The 10,724-nt window shown below is 48.9% G+C and overlaps 1 protein-coding gene across 2 annotated transcripts; it reads right to left on the minus strand.

Annotated features, from left to right (window-relative positions):
- Positions 1 to 4,586: 4,586 nt before the first annotated feature.
- Positions 4,587 to 10,233, minus strand: LOC125940409 (uncharacterized). Of its 2 annotated transcripts, none has more exons than XR_007463624.1 (3): positions 9,820 to 10,233; positions 9,201 to 9,271; positions 4,587 to 4,784 (listed from the first exon to the last, which is right to left on the minus strand). XR_007463624.1 is itself a non-coding variant. In XM_049656531.1 (3 exons), exons 1-3 carry the CDS (start codon positions 9,840 to 9,842, stop codon positions 4,970 to 4,972), a joined length of 489 nt encoding a protein of 162 aa, XP_049512488.1. In that variant the 5' UTR covers positions 9,843 to 10,233; the 3' UTR covers positions 4,587 to 4,969. The 2 variants fall into 2 exon arrangements, 1 of the variants encoding a protein (XP_049512488.1); XM_049656531.1 differs by having other exon boundaries at positions 4,587 to 5,364.
- Between the last annotated feature and the right edge of the window lie 491 nt (positions 10,234 to 10,724).

Raw genomic sequence — 10,724 nt, forward strand, 5'->3', positions numbered from 1 at the left:
TCAACTCCCTCTGTTTTTTTTTCTTTTAATACGCTGAAGGCCGCAGGATGACCGGCTTCAGCAGGGTCCACACCGGACCTGTGCTTCGTAATATCGCTGCACTCGATCATGGGGTGCCGCCTCGCTTATATAGCGGTCTACGACCCAAAGATTTGATGGTGTGCACTGAAAACAGGAATCGCGACTGAACGAGGCTCCCGCGCACGCGCATGCAGACACGCGCTTTATGTACGGTGTCTTAAAGGCGAATTAAGCTTCGCCTGAGTGGAACGCGATAGCGTTATTGGACGCCGTTTACGCCGACACCGACATCGTATTTTCTGCGACATGGGGCCCAATGAAAATTTAGGAAGGCTCGGTTTTCAACATTGCCCTCAATGTTGCCTAGAACCAAAGTACAGCGAAACACCATCAGAATTGGAGGACGCTTAAGCTTCGCCTTTAAGAGCGGAACGCGATAGCATTCAAAGATCCCTGGCTGCTTATCAGGATTTTTTCTCACATATTCAAAGTACAATCCGACGCTATCACGCCTGTAGGCTGTGGTTAAGTCGTATTTTAAGATTTTTCTACGGATTTTACTTTGAGAAATTCAATTTTTCTTCACTAACGCCTTGCGCCCCGCGGAGGGCCTGTGTGGTCGGGGTGGTTCGGGATTTATGTGATTCGGCATGATTATTTCCACGAGACGCCGATGCTTAACGCCGACGCCAGATTTTCTGCGACACGGGGCCCTTAACGCTGTCGCGTTAAAAAGTCGGTCCAAAATATGAAAAACTCTACTGTAGGCTATGTGTTAGGTTTCCCGGCCACGCCTACATGAAAATTTTGAGGCACCAAAACTTGCGTAGCATATATGATACATTTGGCATTACAGAGCTAAACATCCAAATATTACTGTGGAGCTGGTATAGCACTCTTTCGCATAATTTTACTCATTGGTTTCTATAGAGTTACTGTCATCATAACCTCATTTATAGTATTCAGAGAGTGACTAAAAGACCAATGTCTGACGAGATTGTCTTAGGTCCTTGGCCTGACGCCAACAGCGCAGCTGTGGTCATCGAAGCGACTATAGCATTCCTTCAAGCCACTGGACTCGATGCACGACTCTATAGTATGACCTAAACGTGATGGACATGTATATACGCACCTCCTAATCTTATCATCATCATTCATCGCTCTTTTTATCCCCTCCTTCCCCAGTGTAGAGTAGCAGGCCAGAGCAAACTAACGCTCAAGCCGACCTCTCTGCCTTTCTTCAAATAAACCTCTCTCTCTCTCTCTGTCAGCATAATGAACATTGTCATAGCGCGACGCGAGATCCGCTACCGCGATGCGCAGCCCTGGTGGTTCAGGTGCGCATGCGTAGGATTGGTCACGCTTTGAAGATGGCACCTTCAGCTTGCGTGGCACTATAGCTGATCACTCACAGCGCTGTGCGGAAACACACGAATTAGAGAGTTTTAGTTTAAGGCTCGCAAGCCGCACCGAAACCTTGGGGGACGCAAACCGCCGGGCGTACAAATCAACCCAAGGCGAGCACAACATACCTCTAAGAGCCCACAATGGAATTTGCGTCCCCGAAAGCTTGGGCATGCGGCTTGTATCCCCTAATCTAAAACTCCCTATTATCTCCTTAATGCCTACTGCATCCGATCAATCTCTCACTTCGTGTTAACAGCAAGCATGTTTCTGGTCCTAGTTTTTTCATACTCACTCGTGGGCATTAAAACTGCGCAAGCAAGGCTATGGCCCTGTCTACGTCGCTATTGTGTTGTTTCTGTGTGCGCGATTTTCACGTTCCGCTTGGTCCTTGACAGATCGACCTGCTCATGCCCTTTCAACACCTTCACCTGATAAGAGGAGATTTTCACGCTGTGTTCATCGGCTCACTGGCCAACCCGGACTTCCCTTCTGTGTATATGAGTCCACCAGCTCCTTAGACCCCGCCCCCGGCATATATGAGCACAAACACTGAAGTCGGGCTCACGCGATCGACAGATCACGTTTCCGACAATCGCGCGATTCCGAAGTGAATAAATGGCCTGTTGACAGCCCGCCCTCCTGTCTTCAATTGGAATGACAGATACAGATCAGCACCACCTGTCATTAGGCTAGCCGAAAATTATCGTAACTGAATCATTAACTAACGCAAATACCACAAAACCACAGAAACGGTTTTGTGGTATTCGCGTTAGTTAATGATTGCTCTCTGTCCATCACCGCGTCTGTCAACCTGAACTACAGCCGCATTCTCAGACATTTCTCTTTCGGCGCTTGCCACCAACTATGGAATCCTGAATGCGCAGCTTATCAACAGGTCATCGAAGCTAGGCAACAGTGTGCTTGGTCGGTACTTTGGAAAGAGATACGCTTCTATGAACGCTTACGTAGAGATGGTATTTTTTTTTCTCTGGCACTGAGCAGTTGCAGTGCCAGCTTTGATGGAGACAGTGTGTCGGCGTATATATAGAAATCGTCATTCCCGATCCATAACCAGCACTTAAATGGAAAACGGAACAATTCTCTCGGAATGCGCGAAATTAACTTACACAGGGCCCACACAACGGCTCTTTCGCCGATCATGTGCAAGACGAAAAACCAACAGCTAAGCATGAAACAAGGTTGTCGGATACTTCCCTCAGAGCACGCGGCAATTGATAGGCAAGTCACGGCACCGCCAATATACGCTGTTTCAGAGAATCTGTCTCTCTCTCTCTCTCTCTCTTCCCTTTGTGACCTCGCGCCGCAAGGCGAGAAGAAGCAAAGAGAGAGATCCCAGTTTTCGTCGCCAGATCGCGCTGCGGAAGACGAACGCGTACGTGTATTTACGACGCCGCAGAGCTGTAACCGGCCGGCCCAGCCAGTGACGTCATGGCAATCCGGTTCCTTTCTCTTTTTTTTCTGGTCGTTTTGCTCGTATCGGTTCTTTGGGGAGGGCTGCTCGTGCCTTCCAAGTCCAGCCGCCACAGCGACGTGGCCTCGGCCAAGGTCGATTCATTAAAGTCCCGACGAAGCCGGCGGCTGCATGACGCGGGAGTGCATCTGTACACACACATACTACAGATGGCATTTTAAACGCTTCGCTGGCCCAATCGTCACAACACGGGCGCGGTTCCCACGCCTCAGGGTGGTGTGATGACTGGGAAGTTTCGGCGATCTTAGGTTGATACGAGAACGGTGTTCGGTGAATGGAAAGGTAGTCACGTGGAGATTCATGATCACGCGCGTCCCGCGCGCAGTTCGGTCGCACCTGCGCAACGCACCAGCAACGTCGGTTTATGTGAAAAATGTATCAATTTGTCAACCCCAATATCGCGACAAACACGACATCTCAGACACATATCTCCGTGACACGCATGCAGGAAGTCATCAAAGCAGATGCGCTTGATAATATTTCTTCGCGATTTAAAGCAGTGGTTATGTTATTCGGCCCTCCAATATCATACGAATATTTTTAAAATTTCGGCAACTTAAGAAATGTTTCTGAGGAATCATATTCATGGAGGCTTTAAAAGTTAGCAACAAAATGATATTGCGATTCTCTCATGTGTACCTGCTAAGGTCTGTGGCGAACAACCTGTACGTATTACATGCGACTCTGAGAGAAGACTAATGCTTAGTTTGTACGACGTATTCAAAACTCACGTATGTGAATGAACTAGGCATTGCAAGTACAATTTTAATCATTAGGCTAAGTTAAAATTATATGCTAAGTGCGCACGCATGCTGGAAGTACGGAACTCACTAGAGAAACAAAAATCGTTGTAAGTACCCAGCTTGAACTTCACTGAAACGTAAATTCGGTCACGTTGGCTTTGTATGACAAGTCAACCACAGCACGATTTATATAGAAGGAACGAACGTAATCAATTGTATTATTGCGTAGTTTAGGGACATCATACCGATTTTAAATGGTTTTGGCCGGCGAGGTGCGTAAAATTAGTAGAGCATGCTAAACACAAAATTAGCTTTGTTGCCTACTTGAAGCTGGCGTTTATCGCTTGCCTTGCTTCTATGGGAAAGTATAGGTAACTCCTACAATTTGTAATGCAGTATGTGCCACAAGGAAATTAGTTATAAAACGTTATTAACGATTTTTTGTTAATTAGTCGAATATGCATTTCAATGTATTTGTGCAAGTAAAGTCTACCACTTCGATCAGACCAGCTCATGGACTAGAATTGTGTCATCTGCCATAGGCAACTTAAAGAAATGAAAATGTAGTCGGGCAAGAAGGAAGCGGCCTCAGATGCTCAGATGGTAGAGCGGCTGCCCCGGAAAGGTGGTGGTCCCGGGTTCGAGTCTTGAACCAGGACGAATTTTTCTTCAACTGCGAGGCTTTTCTTTCGAGGAATCCGTACGGGTTTCCTTTGTAGCAATTGTTATGATTGGGTGGATGCATCATTTTTCATTTAATTACATCTCTCCACCTAGCGGGTTTCCGTTGAACTATTACGCCCAACTGCTGCTCGTTTCTTGGCGAAGAAGTTTAACCGATAAGACAGCGTCTTGCTTGGCAATATATACACATTGCTTACGGTGCGTAATATATGTCACGTCACCACGTTTGTTATTTTTATTGGCTACGACACTCCTTCTCCCTTATTTTGTTTCATATCAATATATATCAGGATGGCATCGTATCCTCGTGTCTCGGCGTGGTAGAGCTCCGGAGGCCCCTCAGCGGTAGTTGAGTCCTATGTAGACTTAGCTTCTGGCGCAGGCTCCTGTACCTCGGTCTGGCTCTCATCGAGCTCTTCAGGCGCTGCTGGACCGGGCTGCGTATGGTTTGCGCCAAGCATACGTACGGTTTTGGGCACAGGAAGAGCACATGTATTAACAACAATGTCGTATGCAGGCATGAATCGTTCCCGGCCGTGCGCACTGACTACACATGTTGCCATGCTGACTCGACGAACAATCGTTCCTTCTAACCAACGTGGGTCGCCCGGTCGGATTCCTCTCACACGAACATTGTCTCCTGAAGCCAAACTCTCTCCGCGTTTTTTTTTTTTTTTTGTCCCTGTCCTTGATGTTGAGCTGGAATGGGCTCTGGTCGCTTGGCTAATTCCTGGTGCAAAATGCCGAGAACCGTGCGCGATGCCCAAGACAGGAAGCTCTCTGCTGGCGTCTTACCCGTCAGGAAGCATGACGGGTAACATAGTGTGTTAAGGTATGTAAACAGGAACTGGTCCAGCCTTTGCTGAACGGTCCGAGTTTCTTCCGCGCGCTGCTCGTCATGCAGTTGACGAATCAGGTTCCTCTTTACTGTCTGGACGAGCCTCTCTGCTGCCCCATTCGAAGCCAAGTGGTACGGACGTGTCCTGACGTGCTGTACCGCGCTGGCTTTGAGGAAACCTGTAAGTTCATCAAACACAAATTGGGGGCCATTGTCTGTTACGATCTGCTCGGGATGTCCAAAAGTTACAAATACTGTGCGAATCATTTCTACAGTCTTCGAGGCGGTGGTCGATGTCATGTGTATAACGTCAACCCAATTAGTATGAGCGTCAACAAGAACCAAAAACCAGCCATGCTTATAGTACGCAAGTCTAGGTGCACCCGCTTCCACCGTCTTGCGGGTCGCCCCCATGACATGAGTGGTATGAATGGCGCAGCGTTCTGGGTCAGCGGACAAGTTGAACAGCCGTTCACGGTCGCCTCCATAAGTTCATTCAACTTTGGCCACCACAGGTGACTCCTTGATAGCATTTTCATGCGTGTAGGTACCGGGGTCTCCTTCGTGCTAAAACTGTGGCACCTCAGACGGCAGGGACGCGTGAATAATTAGTCTAGTGTCCCACGTAATACAACCCGAATCTACAGACAGCTCACTTCTGCGGACTAAATATGGTGCCATGTTAACATCTGCAAGGCTTTCGGGCCAGCCATTGAAGATAAGAAGTTGAACTTTCGACAAGATGCGGTCTTTCTTTGTTTCCGCGTGAATCTTGCTCGCAGGAAGTGGTACTGCTTCCACAGGTGAAAAAAAAATTGACTGAGGTTTAACTCTTGAAAACCTGGTTATCACGAATGAAAGGTCTGTTTGGCTTGGTTTTGTAAAGACTATGCACACAGTGTTTAATTAATACACGCTTTCGCGCTCGGTGCTAATCTGGCACATAACGTGCTAATCTGGGCTCCATTTGTTCCGGTGTTTCAGCAGCTAAGTTTGCCTTTGCTAGAGATTTCGCAGCCTACCGTTTAGCTATATCTACGGGATGACTGGATTCAGGGTGTCGCTTGCGCGGAAGCGCATGCACGCATAGACGGCCCAGCCGGCGCGCCATCCATGGCGAGACAGCGACCAAGCGCCGGCGAAGCAGCCGTTAAACCCTCGCCTAGTCACGTGGTACCGCAGCGGCGAAGCTCCGAGCGAGCGCAGCTGCGATGCCTCTCCGCAGCTGCTCACGTGTCGTGACGTCACACCTGCCGCACTTGCGCACCAGCGGCTCGCGCTCCGATGGCTCAAGGTCACTGCGACGCTATGAATGACCTTGCAAGACGTGGCGTAGTAGAGCTTTCGATCTAAGAAACAGTACGTAGTCGCTCTTGTCTGTTTCATTCAGAAGCGGCAATCGTGATAGGAGATCTGCGTTAGCCACTTGCGTTCCCTTCCTGTAGATCCATTTGTAGCGATAAGCAGCCAACAGCAGCACGCAACGCCGCATGCGCGCGGCGGCTATCTGCGGAATCAGCTTTGCCTGGCCAAAAGAACCAGCTAGTGAGAGGTGATCGGACTAGATGGTAAACTTTCGCCCATAAAGGTATTTATGAAATCGTTTCACCATAGAGAAAGGAATTCAACAAGAGGGGACACTCCCATAGGGCCCAGCGGCCGAATTGACTGCAGCGTGCCAAGCGGTCGGTGTCGATCACTTACATCACTTCCGGTTTCGGTTTTGGGCGCGCGTATTTTGAACGCAAGCTAGCACGCCGGCTGCGCCCCCCCCCCTTTTTTCTTCCCCCTTTTTTTTTTGCTCTTCGTGCAGAATCGGCTTATTATTTAGTAAAAATGATTGCGAACGATCTCGTAAAGTCCCATCGAATCTGTGCCACGTGCAATTTCACAAAGTATAGACGCAAGACCTTTTGTGCAATGAGGAAATATTTATTTTGCTCTATATAAAAGCTCGTTCCGCGCTTTTTGTGCGTTCATCCAACGTTGTGACACCAGCAGGTAAGGCAGTAGTTCCTGTATGAAGCTCCACCGGACGGTACCAGCTGAAAAAAAAGTAAATTACAAGCATGTTACATTTGCAAGCTCGTAACAGCATGTTACAAGCATGAGTCATTTTGGTATTTAGACATAGGAATACTGCGAGGCGAAACGTGCGAAAGCGGTGAATGGGCGGCATTACAAACAAAAGCAATTCGCTTTTACATACATGGCGTAGAAAATACCCGACTCATCCCAAACATATATAAAAACATCTGATTTCCAAGCATTCCCCAATTTCCGGGTATTATTTCCTGCACTTAGGCAGCACAAATACACGAGCGACTTCGCGTTTCCAAAACTTGGCCTCGGGCGACGCGACGGTACGCGACATACACAGAGACGGACGCAACAGGCACTCAAGACAAATGCGTGGGTGCAATGCCGTTTTTCAGTCCTTTAGAAGACGTAATTTTCGAATTACAAGTTTCTGATATGTTCATCGTTCGCGCGTTCTGCCGGCGCCAGCAGCACACCCCATGCATGTTATCACTCTTGGCAATCGCCCATCGCGTTTTCAACAGGCGTGAGTACCGAAAGAAGGTATATGTTGTTGCGGAGCCACAAAAAACGTCACAGACTTGTCCCTCTAAGATTTATTACACGCCAAACTAACTTTATCACCACAGCCGAGCTGCTTATCGCTAACTGCGTCACAGCGCGCTGTGCGGCCAGCGTGCCTCAAAAGTACCCCAGAAAGTAACGAAATTACTTTTCAGTAATGACTGGCGTCAGAGAAAGCGGCACAAACTTCTCCTAGCAAGATGCACTAGACTACACACCACGGCTAAGTTCTCGCTAACTGCGACACGGCGCCCTGTGCGGCCAGTGTGGCTCAAAAACCGAAATATGTTACAATAGTCCCCTAGGAAGCGTCGGAAACATGTCTCAGCACGATTCATTTACTCAAATTAACTGCGCCAGGATGGCCGAGCTGTTTTTCTCTAAATGCGTCTTTAGTCTCGGTCCCGTGCCGTAAGCCTAATTGCGTCGTAGACTGTGAAACAAGATTTCTCACCTTGCCGTAGTCCAATAGTGCAGTGGTGTCTTGTCCCAGTGCAGAGGGAACGCAAGAATACGCCGAGAGCCCAATGAACCAGGTTACGTTTAAAAAGGAGACAGACGGGTCGCCGCGCGCGAGCGCTCAAACGCGCGCGCAGCCATCCTCGCTGGCTTCGGGGGAGTGTCTGGCGGATGACGCATGTATCTGGCGCGTCATTGACCTGTGGCTAGGTAAGGCAAGGAAAATAAGTCGCAAAGCTTAAGTTCATTTATACGCAAAACGTTTTAGTTTTCGCGGCAAAGAATTAAAAAAATAAATGAGTGCCTGTTAACTTAAGTTCACTTTCTTTTTTTTCGATGCTCGCGGCATCGATGTTCGGTGTCAAAAGTATAGCGTGACGTATGGTGACGTGTTTCCTGTTGCCAGTTTTTGCCGAGTGTCCCCTCTTGTTGAATTTCTTTCTCTATGGTTTCACTCCGAACACAACCGCCAACGCTTCCTTCTCGATATGCGCATGGCCGTTCTCAGCACTGCTCAAGGTGCGCGATGCGTACGCTAGAGGCCTTTCTTCGCAGTTGATAACACGAAATAAAGCCGCTCCAACCCCATACGGGGATGCATCGCAAACCAGAACTAGTGGTTTTGCCGGGTCTTAGAAAGCTAGCACTGAATCCTGTGTCGGCGGGTGCTTGCCTTTCTGAAATGGTTTTTCCGTTTCCGCCGACCACGACCAATGTTTGTGTTTCTGTAGCATATGGCACAGAGGACTCAGCTCAGATGACATGTTCGGCATGAACCGTGAATAAAATATCGGCATGCCAAGATAGGCCTTGAGTTCAGTGCAATTGTTTGACGTTGGATCCTTCCTATTGCTCCCACTTTTTCCAAGCAAGGGTGCACGCCTGACTCGTCTATTACGTGGCTCAGATACTTTACCACCTTCACAAAGAATTTGCATTTGTCGTGCCTTACTTTTACGCCGTGCTTCACGAAGCGCTGCAGGACTGCTTCCACCCGCGCCCGGCATTCGTTGTAGTCGGCACCTGTGATGAGCACATCGTCAAGATAGCAAACCACTCCGGTTATTCCCTTCATCAACTCGTCCCTGATTGCTTGGAATACGGCCGGTGCAGTGGAAATGCCATAGGGCATTCGAACATACTGGAATAAGCCCAAGTGGGTAATAGTCGTTAGCACGGGTCGCGAGTCAGGGCGCAGCTCGATTTGCTGGTATGCTGACGACAGGTCCGAAGCGGTAAACATCTTATAGCTGCCAGGACAGCGAAAATGTATTCAACTGTCAGTAATGGGTAGCGATCAGTCTTAACGCAGATATTTACTGTCATTTTGTAATCCCCACAGAGACGCACTGTTTCCTGGTTTTTCGACTACCACCAGCCCCTGTCGCTATGTGTTACGGCTACAAGTACCCCATCGGCTTGTAGGCTGCATAGCTGTCTTAACGCTCTCCCGAATGACATACGGTACTGGGCGTGCCTTACAAAATACGGGCAAACTGCCTTCTTTTAAATCAAGTTTCGCTTGAAAGCCGTTTATCAGACATAACCAAGGTGTGAAAACGTTGGCATACCTTTTTATGAGGCCGTCCGGCATGAGCTCAGCTTGAAAAGTGGAATGCCGTTCAGGTCAACATCTATAGGCTCTCAATGCAGTCCCGTCCCAGTAGCGCTGGCTTGTTTCCTGGTACCACAATTACCGGTAAAACTTTCCGCTGCCCGTTGTATTCGACAGGAACCTTGGCTTGATTGAAGACGGTGCGAGCGGTGGCAGTTGCGCTAGGTGCGTCAGTAGGTCTCCCGACACACGAGAAACAGCTGCTGCGGTATCTACTTGCATCGTCACGCGCTTGTTTCCGAGCGTAACTTCTACCTGATTGGGTGGTTTCGTTGCTCGACGGGATAAACGGCGTACGGCAAGAGCTCGTCATCTTTCTGTTGGTCGGCCACAGTATGAATTCTTCCCTGAACCGGCTGCCGCAGCCTGCATACTCGTGTCAAATCTCCCGTGCGTTTGCAGTTGTAGCACGTTGCTTTCCGATAGCGGCAGGAACTAGCGTCGTGGTCTTCTCCACATTGGTGACACTTCGCCTTCGATGTGCTTTCTTGCTTGCTCGCAAATGCTGGCTTCCTGCTTGTTTTCTTTACAGCGTGGATGTCAGCTTCCGTTCTGGTGCTCGGTCGGAACCCCCTCGACTCCTGTTCAGCCAATTCAACGCTTCTGGCAAACTCGCAAGCAGATTCAAAAGTCAGCTCCTTCTTTTTAAGTACTCCCGTTTGGATGGCAGGGTTTTGTAGTCCAGCGACGAACCTGTCACCCAGGGCGTCGTCAAGGAGTGTACCGTACTTGCACTTAGCGGCCATGTGTTTCAGTGCAAGCGCAAACGTCGCTACTGCCTCCCCTTCACCTTGGTACCACCTGCTGAACTTGAATCACTCTGCGATGATTCGACTTGCTGCCTTGTAGTGGTCGTTGAGC

Source organism: Dermacentor silvarum, chromosome 9 (genome assembly GCF_013339745.2).
Source record: "Dermacentor silvarum isolate Dsil-2018 chromosome 9, BIME_Dsil_1.4, whole genome shotgun sequence".
NCBI lineage: Eukaryota > Metazoa > Arthropoda > Arachnida > Ixodida > Ixodidae > Dermacentor > Dermacentor silvarum.